Consider the following 26,582-nt stretch of genomic DNA (forward strand, 5'->3'; position numbering starts at 1 on the left):
TCCTTTTTCGTCTTTTATATTTTTCCCTACCTGTTTTTGAAGACAATGGTCTGCTTTTCTGGTTGCCTGATGTCCTCTGCCAGCCTACAGAAGTTGTTTTGTGGAGTTTGCTCGGCGTTGAAATGTTCTTTTGAGGAATTTGTGAGGGAGAAAGTGATCTTCCCGTCCTATTCCTCCGCCATCTTTCCCCGACCTCTATGTTTATCTTTTAGACCTTCACCCATTTGTAGAGTAAGAGAAGCAACATTTTGAGATCAAGTCTTGTTATCAGTATCACACAACTTTGCTTCCCTTTAACTTTTCAAGTTCTAGGATTTTATTGCTGTAACATGGTCAGTTTAGTAAGAAAACTGAATAAAACTGAGTTATGATACATCATACAGTGATGTATAATTGATTACATGAATAGGAAGATTTTGATGTTTTAATACAAGTTAAACCACAGGTTTTGTTTTAAATGAGAGACCATTTAGGAATATACAATAAGAATGACACAGGGATATTTGGTAGATGAGGTTGAACTGAAAGTAAGACTACTAGTCAGCTTGTATATCCTCACCAGTGTATAAAATATTGAAACAATTTTTTGCACTGTCCTGAGTACTCATGTCCTATACCTGGCCTGCTCTGACAACTCCTACTGGACCTTGGAGCCAGTCAGGACCTAATAACTAAAGAACTAAATGCTGTCATAGAGTTCTAAACATCTGGTAGTATTTTGTTTTGGGTTCGTCTCAGCATGTCAATGATACTATTGGCTAGGAATGCTGGAGGCACTCACTTGGTCCTTTAGTATTTATGGTAACCCCCACAGACATTTCCTCTTTCAGAACCAATATTATTGGTGGACATGCCTTTTTGGTTCCTATTGTGGTCATAAGATAAACCTCAGCAACAACCATCAGGGAACTTTGAAAAAACAAGGTCTTTTACTCATAAAGTGTACCTGGCTTGCCTAGGGCCATGCATTGAGGTGGGAGGTGGGTGGAGATGGGGAACAATTGAGCGAAGGCCTGAGTTCTGCCTTTATTAGGATCTCGGGTGGGACACCTAGGGTTTTGCACATTCACTCTTCATTGGTGAATTTAAAACATAAGTGCAGGAATTAAAGCTCAGGAGAGGAAAAACTAGTGGTCTGTCTGGTCGGTTATCTAGGTCAACCAGAACTTTTTAAGAAGGAGAATTTCATGGTTGCAGCAGTCTGGCTCTGCATTTCTTGGGAGGTTGGCAGTTTATTTATTCCAAATGGATGTCTTCGAAGGGAATACCTCAACAGTCAACAATTTAATGTGAGGCATTTACATCACAATCAAGCAAGCTCATTGTCAGTCAGTCCCTTAAACAACATATTAACATACACCTCCTTTTTATTTATTTATTTTTTTACACTTCCTTTTTAGATTGTATGGTTCATTGATATTAAAAAATGAACATTTTGAATATCATCCCTATGTTCATATGAAACATGATTGTCTTTCCAGAGAACATAGTTAATGTGGTTCTAATGACAACAGGAGGTGGGTTCCAGCACATTCCCTGGTGGCTGGCGTTCAGAAGGTTCAGTGGCCTTAGCTCTAAAGCTGCCACAGAAGTGTCTGCTCTATGTATTTCTTGGCACACAAACTTCTGAGTAGTGCCTGATTTAGTTGCTCACTTGAAAACAACACAAATTTATTGTTTCTTAATCACCAACAAGATATGATTTAGCAAAATTCTTGGACTTTTCTTAAAAAAAATTAGTCACAATCATTTGTTTCATGATATAGATTTTAAGGTACTGGGTTATATGTATCTTTGACATTAAAACAAGTGTAATAACGATTTGCATATATTGATAAATTAATGCATTAATAAGAGTTTAAATGCTAAACTGTAATTTCTCCCTTATTCATTGATATATGTTAGTCATTTCAGTCTAACTTTAGAGATGAACCATGTAGTGTTAATTCCAAATGTAGTTAACATTTTGCTGGTGAAGAAATATATTTTAAAATGTGCAGACCTGTTGTTTAAAACCGAGAACATACAGCTCTTAATTATATCAACTCTCTATGTACAGTAGAATTTCATCAATCTTGTTATGGGGTAAAAAATATTTTTTGATGCATAATAAAACTATATATGCTTACCTCATTAAAGTAATAGGGCATTGACAGTAACATAAATTGAAATTACGTATTTTTGAAAGCATTCAGTATAATAAAAAGGAAATGAGGAATAATGAGAGCTGATTCTAATTATTGTTTACTCAGTGAATAATTTGATATTTGTGTAAGATGTATTTAGCATCTTTGGGTTGGTTGCTAGTATTTTAAAAAGTATTACTATCATACCTCTTCCAGAGACGTTGCTCTTTTCGAAAGAGTAGGAATCTGCATTACATAGAGGAGACCAACAGAGAATGAGTCAGACCTAGAGGCTTGTGAAGCATTAATGCATTCAGTTTGGCAAGACCACCTTAGTAACCATAGTGTAAATTCATATCTACTCTTTCTGTGCTTTTCTGGGATATTTGGATATTTAAAATAAAGATGTAGATGCATATTTAAAATACATATAGAAAGTGATTCACAAACCTTTAAGAGATACTACCAGTTAAGTAGAAGCAGCTTTTGAGGTATTCAGAGCTCCCCTTATGGATTAACAAGAGCAGTATTTAGAATGTGTGTGTTCACCTTTTGGAGACTGCATTCTTAGCATAAACCTGCTGCCCATGGTCAGGGAACCACCTAGAGTTGGTAGCTGGAAATTTCAAGAGGATTTCAGTAATCATCTAATAGATGAAGCTGAAGGCAGTGTTGAAATATTGCCCTAAACTTTATTTGTTGTGTTTTGGGGGCTAGGTTATGCATGACACCATATATTTGTCCACCTTTCTTCATGATGTGTGTGTAAATAGAATAGATAGGAAGCAGGGTTGGGGGAGTAAAAATTTATAAGGAGCCATGCTTTGTCCTGAGATAATCGTCTGTTCCTTACTGCTTGACCTAGTCTTAAAGAAGGCTGTTTTTAATGGCACATAATTCTATGAAGAATGTTATTTTCATGATAGATCTATTAATCGTCTGTTCCTTATTGCTTGACCTAGTCTTAAAGAAGGCTGTTTGTAATGGCACCTAAATTCTATGAAGAATGTTATTTTCATGATAGATCTATTAAACCAAATCATAGGATTATAACAGTCTCAGTGTTAAAGTAGAATGTTTGCTTATATTTAGCCAAAACATAGGTATCAATAGATGGGGAAACAGTGGCTGACGTTATTTTTCTGGGCTCCAAAATCACTGCAGATGGTGATTGCAGCCATGAAATTAAAAGACGCTTACTCTTTGGAAGGAAAGTTATGATCAACCTAGACAGCATATTAAAAAGCAGAGACATTACTTTGTCAACAAAGGTCCATCTAGTCAAGGTTATGATTTTTCCAGTGGTCATGTATGGATGTGAGAGTTGGACTATAAAGAAAGCTGAGCACTGAAGAATTGATGCTTTTGAACTGTGGTGTTGGCGAAGACTCTTGAGAGTCCCTTGGACTGCAAGGAGATCCAACCAGTCCATCCTAAAGGAGATCAGTCCTGGGTGTTCATTGGAAAGACTGATGTTGAAGCTGAAACTCCAATACTTTGGCCACCTGATGTGAAGAGCTGACTCATTGGAAAAGACCCTAATGCTGGGAAAGTTTGAAGGCAGGAGGAGAAGAGGATGACAGAGGATGAGATGGTTGGATGGCATCACCGACTCAATGGACATGGGTTTGGGTGGACTCCAGGAGTTGGTGATGGACAGGGAGGCATGGAGTGCCACAGTACATAGGGTCGCAAAGGGTTGGACACGACTGAGCAACTGAATTGACTGATAAATAAACCAAGGTATTATAAATAATACCAGGGTATTATTTATATTTATTATGAAATAAGCCAGGGTATTATAATAAACTATAAACAGGCTCGGAAAGATTGAAGGCAGGAGGAGAAGGGGATGACAGAGGATGAGGTGTTTGGATGGCATTACCAACTCGATGGACATTAGTTTGGGTAAATTCCAGGAGTTGGTGATGGACAGGGAGGCCTGGCGTGTTGTGGTCCGTCGGGTTGCAAAGAGTCGTACACAACTGAGCAACTGAACTGATAAACAGGAAAATATTCTTCATTATGATTTGTTTGTCATCCACTTGTGGCAAATGGTGGTATTTTAAATTTGTATAGAAAGTGCAAAAGCCCCAAACTTCGAAGGTAATACTTACCATGTCATCTCAGATTATTAAAATCATACTGCTTTTAACACTGGGTTGCAGAATAAAAGTTAACCATAGATGTTGCGATTTCACTCTTTTCTTCCTTTTTCTTCTCCACCCCCCTCCTCCCTTCTCTTTGAAGTCAGTGATGGTTGGAGAGCCTCTGCCCTACTTAGAGATTTTTAATTTTGGAAGAAGTTCCAGTGTTTGCCCTTTGTCTCTGCCTTAGTGACTGTGAGCACTTGCCCAGTTGCTGATCTTTTCAGGACTTCTGGAAGTTGGATGCAGTTGACAGAGTCCTCTCCATCTTTCCTTCCTCATACCCTGTCTGACTACTCAGTTCTTCAATTATTTGTAAATATGAATTGATTTATCATGGAACTACCTTAACAGTTATATAATGTTTGATTGCAACATTTACTTTATTCATAGAATATCAGGCATTTAAATAACAAAATGGAATGCCTGCTCATTATAACAATTCACAATAAAAAAGTTAAAAATACCATTAATAGCTTAATTTCTCTGCTTTTCAATTTTACACAGTCACATCATGTGTTAAAATTTTGATATCTCTTCATGTATTACCTTTGGCTATACAAATATATGCAACTCTTATCTATGTATGTATATGTGTATGCACAAATATACATATATAGATAGATTACTTTTAAGATAACATAATATTATACATATTAATTGTGGGGTTTTCCCCTGTATATGTCACACAAAGGAATGGAGTCAGAAGGCGATCTGGGGCTTATGGGCCAACTCTATCATTTTTGACTCCTGGTTTCTGAGGTGGCTTCCTGCTGTAGTCATTTCAAGGCTAATGGAATAGAATGAAGAGAGTATAACACAAAAACTTTTGAGGAGATGAACCAGAGCTGCTTACCTTTGCTAATCTGTCACTGACATGAGCTTAGTCCCATGGGCTTAGGTAGGTGCACGTGCAGGTTCCTGTGTGGCAGTGCGTCCTGCTGATACTTGGGAAGGGGTCTCCATTTCTTTGAAGAAGAAGATGGCCTCTGGGTAATAGCAGACTCTACTCAAAGTCATAATGACACTTTCTCCTTTTTAGTACTTTGACTATTTTATTAAATTTTAACTTTTTATGTTTTATAAACCCTTCTTGGTGTTCTAATTGCATTTCATACAGTCAGGCCCTTCAGGCAATTGCATATTTGGCCTTCCTTACCAGAAGTTTCACAAGACCCACAGGGCTCTGACTCTGGTGCCCTGCAGTCTGGGTACTTATTTTAGTAGGGTCTGTGTGGAAGAGGGTGGCAGGAATGCATGTTGGCCCCAACTTTCCTGAATTTTCCTTTCGCTGCCCAGATATGTCCATCCTTTTTGTTGGTATTAAATCCTTGGATTTATTTTTAAACATACCCTAGCTTCTAGGTTTGTCCATTCAACACTTCAGATTGTTTCAAAGAAGTATACCGATAATTGTATACTGATCTGTTACTAATAAAAAGCAGTTTGTTCAGATACTTCATGGTATGGCAGTTGGGGGTTTTGTCTCTTGACAGCTAAAGGTTGCTTCTTACTGTCTTTGCCCTTTATAATCATAGCTTGGGGATAGCGTGGGGAGATATTTGCGCTAACATTCCCAATTCTTAACTGCCAGCACTGATTCCACATTTGCAAGGAAATTTCCAATCTCTTCAAAATTTGTATTCAGTGGAGGTGATAATTCTATGGTGATAACTTTCAACTACCCCAGCAGTATCAATTTGAAGGCATTTGGTTTACAAATTGCTTTTTCAACTAATTGTCCTGTTTTGAAGTGTTTTTTTTTTCTTACTGAAATAATACAGATCAAAGTATATAAAACTAATATTTTAAAAAATCATTGCAAAGTAGACCTTCTTATATTTACCACTCTGGTCAGAAAACACAACATCACTGATGCCTCAGAGATCTCTTGTATCTGTATCCTTCCAGGTCATGGCAAGGCAAATGTTAGTTTAGTTGCTGTGTCTGACTCTGTGACCGCATGGACTGTATGTAACATGCCAGGCTCCTCTGTCCGTGGAATTCTCCAGGCAAGAATACCAGAGTGGCTTGCCATTCCCTTCTCCAGGGGATCTTTCTGACCCAGGGTTCAAACTTGGGTCTCCAGCATTGCAGGCAGACTTTTCACCATCTGACCCACCAGGGAAAACCATAACTTTAAATACCATTCTGTATCCCCTTGCTTATTAGATATTTGAATAATAGCTATTGCTGGAGGTTTGTGATATATGATATATACAGAGTTCATACTAGCAAATAAATGCTAGGCATGAGGAAAATTGAATGAGAAGTGCATTTCCCATTTATAGTCAATGGAATTCCAATGAAAACCTCAAAGTTCTGTGCTCTCCAGAGGGCTTTATAGATTTAGGGGATATGAAGTCCTTGACTGATCACTCAGTCTTTCCTTACTTAAACAGGGCTGCTTAAATTATGTGTTGACCTACGTGTATCTGTTCTGTCATAAATACACCAAGAGTTTTAGGTTAGCAATTTGTACAGCTTGCTATACTAGGTGATTGTCTCACCTGTTGGAGTTTTCTGATTTAGAAATCAAAATGCATTGGAAATTCCCTGGTGGTTCAGTGGTTAGGACACTGAGCTTCCAATGCCAGGGGCATGGGTTCAATGCCTAGTTTAGGAACTAAGATCCTGCAAGCTGCATGGCCAAAAAAAGAAAGGAAAAAAAAAACACCAGGAAAACATGGAACTACACCTCCTAGTGCCCCTTTAAGGAGTGAAGTGAGATTAGCTGACAGCCTCCATATGTCAGCATCTACAGGATCTGTCTTAACTTCTTGGTACTACTTGGCCTGGGTTGCACCCCACCAGCTGGCGTCTAATTACTGATTGATTGAGACAGGTTTAGAGGGCCAGGCATTTCAGCCTAAAACTAGAAACTGTGAAGGGCAGTCCAGAACTCCCTGCCCAGTTGGCCAAAGCCTCATCAGGCTTGCATAGCTGTTCTACATCATCCTGTTCTCCACACCCTGCAGCCCTGGAAGTTCTTATTCTCCTCTCCAGCCTGCTTCCTTCCCCTTTCTTATACAGATGCTTATCCTGATAAACCTCTTAAACCCCAAACTGTCTTCTCCAGTAACCCCAACCTATGATAATTAGAGATTGGATATTATGCTTGTGGGGGTCTTTTAGTTCAGCTAGATCTTGAACACAGATGTCAGTCACTCCATCCATCCATCTGCCCATGTATGCAGGCAGAACTCCCGAGTATTTACGTGCTGTGTGGTGGTCTTTGCCTTTAAGGAGCTTTAGTTAGATGAAAGAGATAAGTGTTAGGTGACTATGAAACACATTTAAACCATTTACTGAACCCTCTACATGAGAGTACTTATATTTTACTCCATTTTTGAGAAAACATAATGCCAAAAGTTAGTCTACATTCAGTAACATTTTGAAGTAAAATTTATTTTGATTTACTCCTAGAGCACATACAGAAATCCCTTAGTTCATTTTTTTAAAACAGATGTGAGCATTTGCAGCATAAAAGTTGGGAACCATTTTCATAGATGATGGACACTTCTTAATAGTTTTAGTGTTCCAAGCCTGTTAATGAAATTGAGATAATCTTTGGATGAATTTTATTTACATTTTTTGAAAGGAATAAAGCAGTGCAATTAATATATGTTTTCTGTTTTCCTGTTGTTGGAATTGCATTCAGTGGGAGTATTCTGAAAGAGATGATACAACTCTAGAATATTAATGAGAGAAGAGTGTTTTATGCAGTACTTGGTGGATTGTAGTTCCTGATTAGTTTACTTTTTCCCTTCCCTCTGGATCATTTCTCTAATGCCAGGAGTCCTTAGCTAATACTACTGTCTGTAACCACGTTTACTTTGAAAGCAATATCAGGCTATCTCCTGGTTTCCCAGGCCCTTGTGATCTTTCATCATACCCTAGTTAATCACTAATGAGTGTTCCCTTGCCTAGCTGTTAATATTTAACTTCCAAGCTACTAATTTATAATCAAAAATATTCTTCTGCATTATGTTTATCTAACCAATGAAAAACACATATCTCATGGTGAGAATTCAAACCTTTGGCCAGATGGTTGGTTAAAGGATTTTTCACAAGGAATTCTATTAGAGAAATTTCCATCATGACAGAGTTAGCCTTCAATTCTGACCAACTCTGATCTTAGTCTGTGTTACTATTTGTTTATAAAAATCCCTTCCTTAGAATAAATTAATTCCAGATGTTTCAAATCACAAATATCCATTCTTTTCTGTTCAGTACAGTTCAGTCGCTCAGGCATATCCGACTCTTTGTGACCGATTGGACTGCAGCATGCCAGGCCTCCCTGTCCATCACCAACTTCTGGAGTTCATCCAAACCCATGTCCATTGAGTCAGTAATGCCATCCAACCATCTCATCCTCTGTCATCCCCTTCTCCTCCTGCCTTCAATCTTTCCCAGCATCAGGGTCTTTTCTAATGAGTCAGTTCTTTGGATCAGGTGGCCCAAGTATTGGAGTTTCAGCTTCAACATCAGTCCCTCCAATGAACACTCAGAACTGGATCTCCTTTAGGATGGACTGGTTGGATCTCCTTGCACTCCAAGGGACTCTCAAGAATCTTTTCCAACACAACAGTTTAAAAGCATCAATTTTTCTGTGCTTGGCTTTCTTTATGGTACAACTTTCACATCATACACAACTACTGGAAAAACCATAGCTTTGACTAGATGGACCTTTGTTGGCAAACTAATGTCTCTGCTTTTTAATATGCTATCTAGGTTAGTCATCAGAGAAGGCAATGGCACCCCACTCCAGTACTCTTGCCTGGAAAATCCCATGGGTGGAGGAGCCTGGTAGGCTGCAATCTATGGGTGCCGGGGTCCAGCCCCAGTGGATCCCGGGTAATTCGAAGCGGGGATGGAGTCAGCATCCTAGGAAAAAGCTATTTAATTAGAAGTATAAAGAGAGATTAAAAAAGAATAGTGTAGTAGGAAAATTAGTAGAGAAAAAGAGGCTGAATAACTTCGTTTATGTGGGGTACCAATAAAATCTCAAGACAAGAGATTTGCACCACCTACGTAGGCCACCGGCGCCCCCTTGAATAGCAAAGGGTGCCCCACCTTGGGCTCCCTCTCGCATGGATCTTAGAAGCCAGGGCAAAATTAGCAGGCTTGGCAAGTACCCACGCTCCAGATGGGAATTCAGCCAGAAAAACGGAGAACAAGAAAGAAGAACACGGGGGAATCAGTCTTTCCAGAAACTGATCCAATTTCTTTATTTTCAGGTTTGCTTATATACCTTTTGTTACACATAGAGACAAATGGAAGTTTTAAAGTCACGCAGGGGTCAGCAGTCCTGACCTTTATCAAAATCAGGTGCTTCATATAAATGTATACAAAAAAGTCTTAGGGGTTTAACATCATCTTCTGGCCATGAGGCCTGCTGACATTTTATGATCCTTTCTTTTCTGATAACACAGTCAGTCAACCAGAAACTTATATTCCAGGGGTGATTTTTCTTAAACCAGGCACCACCCTCCGAAGGTACCAGATAAAGTTGCATTCCTAAAGGGTGAGGGTGTAGTGGGTTACAATCAAGAAAGGAATTTACTTAGCCTAAGGTTTAACATGATTAATCTTAAAGGTTAATATTTATTTCTTCTATATGCTGGTTATATATTCATAAACATGTATAAGGGCAGGGTTTTTAGCAGAAAACATTGGCCCAATAAATGAAAAACCCTTCACCAACATGATTTTTTTATTTAATTTTTATTTTTACTTTATTTTACTTTACAATACTGTGTTGGTTTTGCCATACATTGACATGAATCCACCACGGGTGTACATGTGTTCCCAAACATGAGCCCCCCTCCCACCTCCCTCCCCATAACATCTCTCTGGGTCATCCCCATGCACCAGCCCCTAGCATCCTGTATCCTGCATCAGACATAGACTGGCGATTCGTTTCTTACATAATAGTATACACATTTTAATGCCATTCCCCCAAATCATCCCACCCTCTCCCTCTCCCTCTGAGTCCAAAAGTACGCTCTGCACATCTGTGTCTCTTTTGCTGTCTTGCATACAGAGTCATCATTGCCATCTTTCTAAATTCCATATATATGTGTTAGTATACTGTATTGGTGTTTTTCTTTCTGACTTACTTCACTCTGTATAATTGGCTCCAGTTTCATCCATCTCATTAGAACTGATTCAAATGTATTCTTTTTAATGGCTGAGTAATACTCCATTGTGTATATGTACCACAGCTTTCTTATCCATTCATCTGCTGATGGACATCTAGGTTGTTTCCATGTCCTGGCTATTATAAACTGTGGTGCGATGAATATTGGGTACATGTGTCTCTTTCAATTCTGGTTTCCTCGGTGTGTATGCCCAGCAGTGGGATTGCTGGGTCATAAGGCAGTTCTATTTGCAATTTTTAAAGGAATCTCCACACTGTTCTCCATAGTGGCTGTACTAGTTTGCATTCCCACCAACAGTGTAGGAGGGTTCCCTTTTCTCCACACCCTCTCCAGCATTTATTGCTTGTAGACTTTTGGATCGCAGCCATTCTGACTGGTGTGAAGTGGTACCTCATTGTGGTTTTGATTTCCATTTCTCTAATAATGAGTGATGTTGAGCGTCTTTTCATGCGTTTGTTAGCCATCTGTATGTCTTCTTTGGAGAAATGTCTATTTAGTTCTTTTGCCCATTTTTTGATTGGGTCATTTATTTTTCTGGAGTTGAGCTGCTTAAGCTGCTGGTATATTTTTGAGATTAGTTGTTTGTCAGTTGCTTCATTTGCTATTATTTTCTCCCATTCAGAAGGCTGTCTTTTCACCTTGCTTATATTTTCCTTTGTTGTGCAAAAGCTTTTAATTTTAATTAGATCCCATTTGTTTATTTTTGCTTTTATTTCCAGAATTCTGGGAGGTGGATCATAGAGAATCCTGCTGTGATTTATGTTGGAGAGTGTTTTGCCTATGTTCTCCTCTAGGAGTTCTATAGTTTCTGTTCTTACATTTCATGGATCAGAAGAATCAATATAGTGAAAATGAGTATACTACCCAAAGCAATCTACAGATTCAATGCAATTCCTATCAAGCTACCAGCGATATTTTTCACAGAACTAAAACAAATAATTTCAAGATTTGTATGGAAATACAAAAAACCTCGAATGGCCAAAGCAATCTTGAGAAATAAGAATGGAACTGGAGGAATCAACTTGCCTGACTTCAGGCTCTACTACAAAGCCACAGTCATCAAAACAGTATGGTACTGGCACAAAGACAGAAATATAGATCAATGGAACAAAATAGAAAGCCCAGAGATAAATCCACACACATATGGACACCTTATCTTTGACAAAGGAGGCAAGACTATACAATGGAGTAAAGACAATCTCTTTAACAAGTGGTGCTGGGAAAACTGGTCAACCACTTGCAAAAGAATGAAACTAGATCACTTTCTAACACCACACACAAAAATAAACTCAAAATGGATTAAACACCAACATGATTTTTATCTTTTAGAAAAACCCAATGCTAACTAAGACTTTCAAAATACTCCAGACTCTCTGTGCTGTTTATGGTTGAGAGGTTGTAAACAATCATGTGGCAGGAGTGTGGATAATCCTGTCACACAAGCTAGTCTGCCAGCCTAGAGGTTGGACCTGAGACACCCTTGTCACGCCCATAAATTTTTATTAACTGGAGCTGTAGGTTAACTCCTTCTCCGAGAGAGGTGTTGGGGGACGCCCCCCCCCCCGCCCCGTAAAGTCAGAGGTATAAGTGAGAGCATAAAGCAGTAAAGTAGGCAGACTCTGGTTTTGAGGGTAGATGCTTGGGAACAGGAGGTTTCCTGAGGCTCGATCCTGCCTTTGCATATGCCGAAGCCTCCTTCCTCATGACCTTTGCCATGGGTGGAGTTCCTCATGCTGGCTCCCGGCACATGGGGTCACTAAGAGTTGGACACGACTGAAGTGACTTAGCAGCAGTAGTAGGTTGGTCATAACTTTTCTTCCAAAGAGTAAGAATCTTTTAATTTCATGGCTGCAATCAGCATCTGCAGTGACTTTGGAAACCCAAAAATAAAGTCTTTCACTGTTTCCACCGTTTCCCCATCTATTTGCCATGAAGTGATGGGACTAGATGCCATGATCTTCGTTTTCTGAATGTTGAGCTTTAAGCCAACTTTTCCACTCTCCTCTTTCACGTTCATCAAGAGGCTCTTTAGTTCTTCTTCACTTTCTGTCATAAGGGTGGTATCATCTGCATATCTGAGGTTATTGATATTTCTCCTGGCAATCTTGATTCTAGCTCATGCTTCCTCCAGCCCAGTGTTTCTCATGATGAACTCTGCATAGAAGTTAAATAAGCAGGGTGACAATATACAGCCTTGACGTACTCCTTTCTCTATTTGGAAGCAGTCTGTTGTTCCATGTCCAGTTCTAACTGTTGCTTCCTGACCTGCAAAAAGGTTTCTCAAGAGGCAGGTCAGGTGGTCTGGCATTCCCGTATCTTTCAGAATTTTCCACAGTTTTTTGTGATCCACACAGTTAAAAGCTTTGCCATAGTCAATAAAGCAGAAATAGTTGTTTTTCTGGAACTCTCTTGCTTTTTCAATGATCCAGCAGATGTTGGCCATTTGATCTCTGGTTCCTCTGCCTTTTCTAAAACCAGCTTGAACATCAGGAAGTTCACAGTTCACGTATTGCTGAAGCCTGGCTTGGAGAATTTTGAGCATTACTTTGCTAGCGTGTGAGATGAGTGCAATTGTGTGGTAGTTTGAGCGTTCTTTGGCATTGCCTTTCTTTGGGATTAGAATGAAAACTGACCTTTTCCAGTCCTGTGGCCACTGCTGAGTTTTCCAAATTTGCTGGCATATTGAGTGCAGCACTTTCACAGCACCATCTTTTAGCATTTGAGATAGTTCAACTGGAATTCCATCACCTCCGCTAGCTTTGTTCGTTGTGATGCTTCCCAAGGGCCACTTGACTTCACATTCCAGGATTTCTGGCTCTAGGTGAGTAATCACACCTTTGTGATTATCTGGGTTGTGAAGATCTTTTTTGTACGTTTCTTCTGTGTATTCTTGCCAGCTCTTCTTAATATCTTCTTCTTCTGTTGAGTCCATACCATTTCTGTCCTTTACTGAGCCCATCTTTGCATGAAATGTTCCCTTGGTATCTCTAATTTTCTTGGTCTCTAGTCTTTCCCATTCTATTGTTTATCTGTATTTCTTTGTACTGATCACTGATCAGTGATATCTTTGCACTGATATCTTTTCTGTTAGGTTCATTAAAAAAAACTGTATATGTGTGTATACAATATGTGCATATGTGTGTGTGTATATATGTGTGTGTACATATATATCTACATCTGTCTATCTATCTATCTATCTATATATGTATTTATATATCCCAAAATATTCTAAGAGCTACAGTGAAAATATCCTGAAAAATTACCTACTCTATTTTTTAGCCAGGTCATGACTATCTTCTAAAGAAAGTGCACTATGGTAGTTTACGAATTGCTTAATGAAAATGAGCTTATAGTTTTATATGAGTTCATGTCATCAGGGAGGGAGTTTGGTTCCATCAGGTTGCAAATGTTGACCTACATAACATATCGAATAGCTGGAGCTTCAGCTCTAAGTGTTTTGGAATTAACCATTAATTATATATGCATGTAAGTAGCAAAATATCTGATGGTTCACCCAACTTAGAAATAATTTCTCAGCTCAGTTTTATTAGGTATTATTGCAATACTCACATTATAGAGCAGCCACCTTTTTAGCAGTTCTGTTTTTAAGGGGTTACATTACTAGGTTAAAGTAATCTGTATTTCTTTCTGGTTAAAGTTTAAAATTTTTCCTGTGTATTTTTGGAATGTAATAAATTTACATACTTTTGTGAATGTAGACATGGTTTATACATTAATAGTATATATGTATAACTGAAATATGTCCAATGTAAATATATGTGTTTACACATACATTACAAACATATTTCACTGCTGGCAAATTTTCTTTTTGCCATAATTCTTTCCTGGAAACCCTATTTTAAATTGTATTAACATCTATAGTATTTTTCCCATAAGAACCCTGGATTAAAAATTAAACATAATATATATATATATTAACCAAAGTTAATGATCTTGAATTGTAAAAATAGGCCCTAAAGAGAGATTTAAGATTTCCAAAATGGTTTATATCAATTATGAGATTATTTCCACATTATTGGACAGACTGAAAATGAGATGACTCTTGAAAAAAGAATTGATATATATTTAAAATTTTGCTGAATGGACATATATTTATAGACTTGATAAATATTTGTAGAGCTCTTACATATCTAAAGGAGAATTCTCTGCCCTTATCTCATTCTGCTGCTGCTGCTAAGTCACTTCAGTCGTGTCCAACTCTTTGTGACCCCATAGACGGCAGCCCACTGGGCTCCCCCGTCCCTGGGATTCTCCAGGCAAGAACACTGGAGTGGGTTGCCATTCCTTCTCCAATGCATGAAAGTGAAAAGTGAAAGTGAAGTCACTCAGTCTACTGTGATACAAATCAATGGAATACAGTTATATGTGAAACATACCTCTGTGGATTTATGCACATTTAGCTCAAACCTAAAATCTCTTTTAGTTCACTAAATTGGTTTATAGCACATATTTGCTAGAATCATTAATGCTTATAAATAGCAGTGACTTGATGGACTGCAGATAACATATATTGTGGATTATTGCAATATCCAGAAGAGTAGCTATAACTTTACTTTTTTCTCCTTCCATTAAGAAAGGATATGGAAAAACAAATAATTGAGAATCACATCACATGATCATCAGGAATCTTTTCAGTATATTTTGATTGATTAAAAATAAATTATTCATGATTCTGTAAATTTATCACGGATTAACAAAATGACATGTCATCAGGTATGGTAGATTCTTCTGTCTGCCAACATCATGAATGACCTAGACAGTTATAAATATACATTACAGCAACAGATGAAGTCCAGTTAACCTAACATAAAAGTGCTACCTGTAGTAAGTATTAGATATTTAAATAACACATCAACCTTTTCTTTGTGTGTAAGGGAGGTTACATGTGAATTATTTTGCTAGCAATTATGGAATTGAGAAACATTGTGAATAGGTATGGATAAGCCAGTTTGGAAAGGTTGTTCAAGGATCTTTCTTTTGTGTAACCAATTCTGCTAAAGCAAATATGATCATCCAAAGTGAGTCCATCCTTTAGAAGTCTTCATTTAAATACTGTATGAATAGCAATAAGCACGCATTTTTGATGATGATGTTGGCAGTAGTGAGTTTTTTAAATGACAAGAATTTTCAAAGGGCTGACCCAGATATTTTCTTCTCCTTCTCAGTTTATTCAGTTCTATAAATAGGAATCTAGATCATTGACCCAAAGCAGCATTAACTGTAAACTCTCCTTTAACCCTTCATAGCCACTGCTAGTTTTTCCAACATGTTATTTTTTTTCAAATATAAATTTATTTATTTTAGTTGGAGGCTAATTACTTTACAGTACTGTATTTTGTAGTTTTCTCGCTGCCTTGTCTCATGCCTGGAAAATCCCATGGATGGAGGAGCCTGGTAGGCTGCAGTCTATGGGGTCTCAAAGAGTCAGACACGACTGAGAGACTTCCCTTTCACTTTTCACTTTCATGCATTGGAGAAGGAAATGGCAACCCACTCCAGTGTTCTTGCCTGGAGAATCCCAGGGACAGGGGAGCCTGTTAGGCTGCCGTCTAGGGGGTCGCACAGAGTCGGACACGACTGAAGCGACTTAGCAGCAGCAGCAGCAGCTGCCGTGTAGAGAAAGATTTGGACAGACAACCAAGACTGAAAACATGTGCTTCCAAAACCCACACCCTGTCCCTTCCTGCTCTGCTCATCTCTTTGTGAATTAAAAACATGTTCAGTAGGGCTGTTTTTATAGTGTAAGATCTGCCTGTAAATAGTGTGTATATAGGAGCAGATCCTTAGTTAAGATGAGAAGTATATAAATTATATCATAATATTTCTCATGGTATTTGACATATTGTTGACAGACCATCACAGTACTTCATATGCTGCTGGAAAGTGATAAAGTACTATAATTACTAGGAAATTTATCACAGAGATTTAACATGGAACTTCAGTGTTTCATTTCTAGAATGATTTGGGATGACAAGCATAAGAGTCTCTTATCTTCACTCTTGATTGGGACAGATTTAGAGATGTGTAATTAGAGTTTTAATTATCCACCAGCTAACAACTCGATAGATGAATGATCATACTTCCCACACCTTATATAATGAATTGACGTGGTCACCATGCAATTCAATATAAAAATTGTAATTTGTAAAAATATAATCTGCATCTTACTTTTGTTGTTGTTGTTGGTTTTACATGTTTCAGCTTGCAGTGACTTCCCTCCTAGAATCCAGAGGTGTTGAAAATAATCAAATGGGGCTAAGACAATAATGGCTGTTTGGGTATGAGGAAAGGTATATAGTATGTGGTATGCGTGTATGCCTGTGTGTATACATGGACACATGCACTATATATGTAGATTAGATTAAAGGAGACTGATGTATTAGGCTGATTTTATAAAGATGCCAGTATCATAGATGAAAAATTATGAATAGTGGCAGTTTCATTTTAGTGTAATATTTAGAGACATTTTTATAATACTTATAGATGTAGTAAAAATCAAATGAATCCAGTGACACTATAGGAATGTCTTGTTCTTAAACTTATATTATCCGGAGGCATCCTTTTTTAGTAACAGGAAATAAAGATAAGTCCAAAACAGCATCATAGGAATATTGAAATGAAAGTAAATGAGAATTCCTTTATGATCCTGAAACTTGAGTCAGTTGATATTCCAAAAAAATATATCAATCACAACTCTGGAACTTTATGACTATACTGCAATATATTTATTCTCTTAATTGATTCTTAAAAACACTTGTACAAAACAATATAATGTGGTATAGTTGAACTAATAGCAATATAGAGATATTTTGTAAGTAACATTACAAAGCAGGGCAGTAGAAATAAAGCTATATTGGAAAAAGGATATGACACTGTATAGTAAATTGAGTCCACAAGAAGAAAAGATGAGAACAAGAAATCTAATGTTAATGAAATCTAACATAAAAAAACTATATAAATCAATTTTTCCTTTCTTCTCAACATCTTTAGAAGACATAAGATTATAAAAAACAACAATTATAGCACTAGATTCTTGGATTTGTAACACATAAAGATGTAATTCTTTGTGACAATAAAGAAAAGGAATAGAGCTATATTACAGCAACATTTCATAATATAGTGGAATTGAATTAGTTTAGATCTGGAGTAGATGCTAAGTTAAGATGGATATTATAATCCTGAAAGCAATCAATAAGAAAATAACTTAAAATGCAGTTAAATATCTTTGAGGAATTAACATGGTATACTAGAAAGAATCCACTTAATGTAGAATAAGGCAATAAACAAGACACAAAAGAAAACATGTATAAATCATACAGAAAACAAAATAGATATAAACCCCAAAATATTGATAATAACTCTACATGTGAATGTATTAAGCAATCTAATCAAAAGACATAAATTGTCAGGCTTAATTTAGAAAAAAGAAAAACTACAACTATATAGATTTAAAGATATGATAAGGTTGAAATTAAAAGAATGGAAAAAGTTATACCCTGCAATTCACAACTATTAGAGAATTGGAATGGTTATACTAATATTTTTAAAAATAGACTGAAAACGATTGCTAAAGAAAAAGATGAATATTTTATAATGATAATTATAAATTCTCAATCCATCAGGACCATATAAAAATTATAAACATATAAATACCTAACAAGTGATCCTTGAAGTCTATGAAACAAATAGATTTGAAAGGAGAAATAAATAATTTGGAAATAATTGTTGGAGATTTCAAGACTCCAGTGTCAATAACGGAGAAAACATCTAGACAAAAAGTCTGTGAGGATATTAAGGACTTGAAAAGCACTATCAACAAGTGGTCTTAATAAACATCTTTAGAGCATCACCACTTAACAGCAGCAGAAAACACACTTTATTTCAAGTGCGTATGTAATATTCTCTAGGATAGGTTAAATGCTAGACTATAAAACAAGTCTCAAGGTTTTTTTTTTTTTTAATTTTGTTTTATTTGGTTTTGGCTGCACTGGGTCTTTGTTGCTTTTGCATGGGCTTTCTCTAGTTGCAGCAAGCAGGGGCTAATCTCTAGTTGTGGAGCACAGGGCTTCTTATTGTGGTGGCTTCTTTTGTTGCAGAGCACAGGCTCTAAGATGTTTGGCCTTCAGTAATTCCAGCTCATGGGCTCAGTAGTTGCAGCTCGAGGTTTCTAGAATGTGGGCTCAGTGGTTATAGTACACTGGCTTAATTGTCCTGCGGCATGTGGGATCTTCCTGGACCAGAGATCAAACCCATGTCCTCTGCACTGGCAGGCAGATTCTTAAACACTAGACCACCAGGGAAGTCCATGGTCTCAATATTTTTAAACATGATTGAAATCATACAAAATATGAACTCCATCACAATGAAATGAAATTTAAAACACAGCAGAAGGAGATGTGGGAATTTCACAAATGTGAGAGAATTAAACTACATACTCCTAAATAAACCAGAGTCAAAGAACAAATCAAAAGGAAAGTTAAGAAGTATTCTGAGATAAGAGAAAATGAAAACATACATCAAAATTTATGGGATACAGCTAAAGCAATACTTAGAGGGAAATTTATAGTTTTAAATACCTATATTAAATACTGTGAAAGATTTCATATAATAGTCTAACCTTCCACCTTGCATAACTGAAAGAAACTAGAAAAAGAGGAGCAACTTAAACTCAAATAAAGTAGAAAGAAAGGAATACTTAATCTGTATTCTAACAAATTAGATGATTTAGATGAAACTGACAATTTCCTAGAAAGACGAAGACTATCCATACTGTAGAAGAAATAGAAAATCAGAACACTTTATGAAGTGAAGTCAAGTCGCTCAATCGTGTCCAACTCTTTGCGCCCCGTGGACTGTAGACCACCAAGCTCCTCTGTCCATGGGATTCTCCAGGCAAGAATATTGGAGTGGGTTGCCATTTCCTTCTCCAGGGGATCTTCCTGACCCAGGGATCGAACCCAGGTCTCCCACATTGCAGGCAGACGCTTTAACCTCGGCGGATTCTTATCAAAAGTTGAATAGTTATTTTAAAATCTTCCCACAAAGAAAAGTCCAGTCCCAGATGGTTTCATTGCAGAATTCTACTGAACATTTGAAAAATCAAGACTAATTCTTCACAAACTCTCATGCACAGTACAGTTTTGAGACCTGGCTCAGTGGTTGTCAGCCTTTTGAGCCACTGACCTATCTCCTTGGAGGAGCCCTTCCAGAAGGCTTTACACAACCCAGAGAGAGTATATATATTTTGGATGAAAGGTTGATGAGGATAAGATGTCCACATGGTCTAAACATCTCATCCACCAATTACTACTTTTAATTACAAGTAATTATTGTAATTATTTATTTAACATTCAGGATGGGCAAATCCATGGAGACAGAAAGTAGATTAGTGACCTCTAGGATCTAAGAGAAGGGGCAAATGGGGAATGAATGCTAATGTATATGAGTTTTATTCATGGATGATGAAAATATTTTAAAATTAGGTAGTGGTGATATTATACAACTCTAAATATATTAAAAACTACTGCGCTACACATCTTAAAACTATGGATTTTATTATATGTAAATTATATATATATCAGTTCAGTTCACTTCAGTCGCTCAATCGTGTCCGACTCTTTGTGACCCCATGAATCGCAGCACGCCAGGCCTCCCTGTCCATCACCAACTCCCAGAGTTCACTCAGACTCACGTCCATCGAGTCCATGATGCCATCCAGCCATCTCATCCTCTGTCGTCCCCTTTTCCTCCTGCCCCCAGTCCCTCCCAGCATCAGAGTCTTTTCCAATGAGTCAACTTCACATGAGGTGGCCAAAGTACTGGAGTTTCAGCTTTAGCATCATTCCTTCCAAAGAAATCCCAGGGCTGATCTCCTTCAGAATGGACTGGTTGGATCTCCTTGCACTCCAAGGGACTCTCAAGACTCTTCTCCAACATTGCAGTTCAAAAGCATCAATTCTTTGGTGCTCAGCTTTCTTCACAGTCCAGCTCTCATGTCCATACATGACCACTGGAAAAACCATAGCCTTGACTAGTGGCAAAGTAATGTCTCTGCTTTTTAATATGCTATCTAGGTTGGTCATAACTTTCCTTCCAAGGAGTAAGTGTCTTTTAATTTCATGGCTGCAATAACCATTTGTAGTGAAAAAATTAAGTCTGACACTGTTTCCCCATCTATTTCCCATGAAGTATTGGGACCGGATGCCATGATCTTAGTTTTCTGAATGTTGAGCTTTAAGCCAACTTTTTCACTCTCCTCTTTCACTTTCATCAAGAGGCTTTTTAGTTCCTCTTCACTTTCTGCCATAAGGGTGGTGTCATCTGCATATCTGAGGTTATTGATATTTCTCCCTGCAATCTTGATTCCAGCTTATGCTTCTTCCATATACAATTATATGTAAATTATATTTTTAGAAATACTGCTATAAAAAATAATGACACCTGATGGGCAACACCGTATTAAATGACCATATTCAGCATCACAAATAATGAGGAATACTAATCTTCTGTGCTTTCTGATGCAATTAAACTGGAAGCATGCCACAACACATAAGGATTTCTTGCTACAAATGTTTAAATCTTTTCCAGTCATGAGAGGAAAGTCAGAGCAATTCAGACAGCTTGACTCTTTAAAATGTCAGTGCCGTGAAGGAAGGATCAAACAAGGCTCGGGGATTGTCCTGGAATAAAAGAGACAAATTTCAATGACTGATCCCATTTTGGACCCTGGCATTATTGGGACTCTTGAATAAGGACTATAAAGTAGATAATATTCTTGTACTAATGTCAAAGTTAATGGCAATAATGACAGAATTGTGATTATATGAAAGAATGCTCTTGTTCTTAGGGGTTATATGCCAATATTTAAAGGTAAATTTGTGTACACATACTTTTTAAGAAAATTGATTGCAAATAAAAAGGAAAGAGAGAGATAAATGTAGCAAAACGGTAATTGATGAACTAGGTACAGGGTATATACACGTGTAAGTTCTTCTGTAAGTTTAGAAGAATTTAAAGTACATAATTGGAAACAGAGGAAATAAATCATTAATGAGAATTATCAGATGAACCTGAAATAACAGAGAAAAAAATGTGCACTCCATACATGACTTTCTATACATTATGGTATTTACTGTTTGATTTATCACAGTAAAATATCAGTAGTTTGTCCATAAAAATTCTGTTTAAAAGAGTGACTTAAGTTTTTCTTAACATATTTTGCATTGTCCCTTAGGGTACAGAAGTACCTTTTGTTTCTGTATACAGCTACAGAATTTCCAGCTTTAGAATTTGCATGTGTCCAACAGGAGAATTTGTTTACATCAGGTTTGTAAATGCTGGTTATGGTTTACTTAGAAGTGCATGTGAATTCAAATATTTCTTCCTGAGAACCCAGGAAAATATTTATAGCTTTTAAAAAAGACTCTTATTTAAACCAGTTTTTTAATAAGGACTTACATAATTTAACATTATTAGAATAGCTAGAACTATTATAGTGTGTGGTTTTTAATGACATAATTGATAAAAACTATTGAAAAACATTTGTGATGATGTGATTTTATGCAGACTTCCCAGCTTTGAGCATCTGTGCAAGACAGATCTGGAAGCTAACCATTCCTATGCAGTGGCTGATATCAGAGCTTTGTCTCAGGCAGATCAAATTTGAACTTGGATCCTCTCTTTTCTCATAGGGTGAACTTAAACAATTATTGACTTTTTCTGGACTTTGCTATTTTAACCAAAGGCTGAGAAAATTAATAGTACATATCTTCTGGGACTGTTGAGAGGATTTAGGTAAATTAAACAATGCATGTTAGATGTTCAGCACAGTAGCTGCCACATTTCCACAATGTTCGTCAACATCTGCATCGTATCAACTCTGTTGTTACCAGGAATATCCATCCCAGTTTTGGTCTAGTAGAACTGTTCTATTTCACTCATGCCTGAAATTTTCAATTTAAATCCCAGAATAGAATTGAAATCCATAATGTCAGAGTCCCTTTTCATTTCACTGTTACTATAATATTGAGTATTTTTAGAGAAATCCTTTACCACACATAGTTCCTGTCTGTGTGGATTGGCATAGAGAATCCATAAATAACACCATTCTTCTTTGATAAATTGCCATGAAGTACCCAATTTTCTCAGAAATATTTTTAATATAATGTGTTAGTATTACCAACTGAAAGTCCTTTTTTCTGTTTAAATGAATTTTTAATAATATCAATGTATAAAGTGTCCATATTCCCGTACTATATAACTTGTCCAGTTTCTGTATTGCATGCTCCAAGAAGAATGTGGTCAAATGAATTTTGTATATGTTGATTATTCTTTAAGGAGCATCTGAAATCATATCTTATTATCTCTGACAAACTAGTTTTATAAGAGAAAAACAATTGATATTTATTCACACTTCATTCTCATAGTGAAATTTTATTTCAAAATATATTTTCCTTAGTTTTGTACCATTTCATAAATATTTCAAGTGATAGTGCTTCTTTTGTTTGTTCGTTTGGTTAATTGTCTTGGGTAGTGTTGTCCGCAAGCTTTTAGATGAGGCCTCATGGATATGTTATTTATTAGGGAAGAAATCCCAGAAAAAAAAAGTAAGGAGGTAAGAGAAGCAGAACCAGGAATCAGTCATCCAAAATAAATATGAAAATTAAGTCCCAACCTCACTTTGATCCCTGGAGTTCTTTGCAGATGAGGTTACCACTGTACAGTTTTTGTGCTATTTGAAGCAAGATTGTTGGACTGTCAAACTCCCACACCATACAGGCATGGGCTGTAGGGTTACTCTGAGGACCATAAGCTCCTAAGGCAGTTGTAACTTTCAGTAGCTCTAGTAGCTCCAGTTGTAATTCTCTGAAGAAGGTAACCGTTACCCCACCATGCCCACCCAGAGGATGGGAGTCCAGCACAAAGAACTACTTCCTGGGGGATAAGAACTTAAGGACAGAGCACCCACAGGATTTGCTAGAGTCGTCTTTTTTTCTTTCCTTTTTTTTTTTCTCCTTCTATAATCACTGTTAAAACAAAATTAACATTTTTGGTTCTAAGATAGCGATGATGATGGTGTCTGTTGATAAACTATATTATTTAATCTGAAAAATATCCTTAAACATAGTTGGTCAGTTAATGGAGTTTTGATTGGTTGCTATACTTGGCATAAATGCATAGTATGTAGAAGTAATGATTCATGCTATCAAGGAATTTAAAGTTTCATTTTAAGAGGGAAATCATGTGGAAAAAGTTACATATAAAAATATAACCTAATCCTGAAGAGGACAACCTAATGCATGTGTTTAGGATGAGGCAAGGGAATGACTAGGGTTGGTTAAACAAGACAATGTTGAATCTGTATATTCTGCATAATATTTTAATACACACTAATTAGTAAAGGTAAAAACAATGCATTTCTTATGGGAAGATATCTTATGCAGAGCTGAGGCAAAAATCAATTTAATTACATATAACATGTTTATTTTAATGTCCCTTGACAACTCATTATATCTCGGTTACAGATTTTTATTAGTCTCATTCTATTCTATATTTTACTTGCATTCTATATTTAACTTAGATTATAAAATGAGATTTTATTGTTTTGCTTTGGCCAGTGACCATAATAAGCTAGATAGAAGAGCTAGTTTGATAGCTGATTCAAGAGTAAAATTATCTTGATATGCTATAACACAGAAGTGAAACCAATAAGGTGGTATTACAATGATATAGATATAAAATATAGTATTTATATTAAAAAATCAGTTGCACAGGGATAGAGTTGTCACCTAAGTTAGGCCCAGTATCATCTAAGAGTGTTTTGTGACTGGTGAAAATGACAATTTCACAATGCTTTCATAAAATAGAGTATGCAGATTGTGGAAGGTTATATTACTTTGTACTGGTTGAACAGCTTTTACAATATTACTTTCAATTCTCAGACACATTTAAAGGATAAACACAAAACAAAAAGAGTGTCTAAAGGGTTAGGTGGTATGTGAAATATTTAAAGGCCTTGGAGTTGAAAGAACCCTTGAACGTTCTAAATGTTTTAATATGGAAAAGAGAGATTAAGGAAGATATAGTGAACTGTATTTAAATATTTGAAGGAATGTAATAGAGATTGTAGGTTGTAGATATGATTTTGTGTTGCCCTGAAATAGAATTTGTGAGGTTACAGTTCTCTAGATATGAAATGGGTTGTTTCTGAGTCATGAGTGCCATGCTGGTCCTCTGAAGCTGGATACCATTTGTAACAGATTCTATGAAAGAAGGTGAGTGGATTAACTCTGAGGCTCCTTCAACTCTAAAATTTCCTGAATCTGTTTGTGAACCTGCGTAATTACAAGCTGTGTTTTAGAGCACATTGACAGTGAAATTTACCATCTCTGCTAAAAGCTTTAAAAGTAAATATTCTTACACCATTAAGCTAGATACAATAGGTAGTTAAGAAAACCAAAGTATTGATAAAAGGAAAGAAAAATGATAACTAATTCATGTCTTGATTATTATAGACATCCAGGATAGTTTAAATTTTTTTTCATTGTGTTTACTGCATCTGAAGATTTTAATTTACTGAAATGCGATATTTTCACTTTTAGGTTTTCACTTCCAGTTACTGCAACAGCAGAAAACTGCATGCTTACTATTTATTCATATATGGCAATTCATCTTGATGAGCAAAAAATTATTGTAAAAAATGGTAAGTTGTTATAAATTGGATTTTTCATTCCAATTTCATAATAGAATGACTATTATTTCTTTTTTTATTGAAGTATAGTTGATTTACAGTGTTATTTTATTTACAGTGTTGTGCCAATATCTGCTGTATAGCAAAGTAACTCATATACATATATATTTTTTATATTCTTTTCCACTAAGACACTCATGACTCAGGTTTGTCAGAGGATATTGAATATAGTTCCATATGCTGTACATTGGGACCCTGTTGTTTCTCCATTCTGAATGTAATAGTTTGCATTTACAACCTCAAACTCCCAGTTTGACCCTCTCCCTCCCTGCTTCCTCTCTGACAAATACAAGTCTGTTCTCCATATCTATGAATCTGTTTCTTTTTTATAGATATGTTCATTTGTGCCATATTTTAGGTTCCACATATAAGTGATACCATATGGTATTTGTCTTTCTCTGTCTCACTTACTTCACTTAGTATGATAATCTCTAGGTCCATCCATGTTGCTGGAAATGATATTTCATTTTTGATAGCTGAGTAGCACTCTATTGTATATGTGTGTATATATATATATATGTGAGTGAATATATATATATATATTTTATATATATGCCATATCTCCTTTATCACTCATCTGTTGATGGACATTTAGGTTGTTTCCACGTCTTGGCTATTGTGAGTAATGCCCCTATGAACATAGGGGTGCATATATCTTTTTGAATTACAGTTTCATCTGGATATATGCCCAGAAGTAGAATTGCTAGATCACATGGTAATCCTATTTTAGATTTTTGAGGAACCTCCACACTGTTTTCCATAGTGATTGTACCAACTTACACTCCTACTGACAGTGTAGAAGGTCTCTTTCTACACACCCTCTCCAGCATTTTCAACTGTTAAATTGAGAACAATGGATAGTGTGAAAATTTTTTTCTGTGTAGATTATTAAAGGCTTAAGTTTCAGCGCTGAATTGCAGTTCTTTCTGTTTTCAAGTTTTCTCATCTTCTCCACTTGCTTCAGATGTTTACCACTCCTGTGAAACCTATTCAATCCTATTCTGCCTCATTCTCGGGGGACTGAGACTTTTCAGAAGAACTGGAGACTATCTGGCAGGAACACACTGACTTTTCAAATTCCAAACATGCCTTACCCACCATCTCTCCCATCACAAAGCCAAGGAAAGAAGACTCTTTCCTGCCTTAGGCTGTTCCTTTATCTTAATCTCATTGTCCAGGGACCTTACTTAACTAACTTTGCTCACTCTTGCCCTTCAACTTCTGCTTCCCTCTCTTAGCTACTTTGGGTGAGTGTGCAGGATGACAATAGGGAGTAAAGAGGAGATTGTATCCCTTCATTGAACAGGCTTGTTCCCAAAGAGGAAAAAGAGTGAATTCAAGCTATGCTTGCCTATGTACCAATCCAATAAACCAC

The 26,582-nt window shown here is 36.7% G+C and overlaps 1 protein-coding gene across 1 annotated transcript in view; it reads left to right on the forward strand.

Moving 5' to 3' along the window:
* Window positions 1-26,582, forward strand: part of CFAP47 (cilia and flagella associated protein 47) — a 388,870-nt gene that overhangs the window by 129,026 nt on the left and 233,262 nt on the right. The window contains exon 9 of the mRNA XM_018043692.1: window positions 25,059-25,159. Coding sequence (XP_017899181.1) covers window positions 25,059-25,159 — 101 coding nt within the window. The remainder of the gene's footprint in view (window positions 1-25,058; window positions 25,160-26,582) is intronic.

Source organism: Capra hircus (assembly GCF_001704415.2).
Source record: "Capra hircus breed San Clemente chromosome X unlocalized genomic scaffold, ASM170441v1, whole genome shotgun sequence".
NCBI lineage: Eukaryota > Metazoa > Chordata > Mammalia > Artiodactyla > Bovidae > Capra > Capra hircus.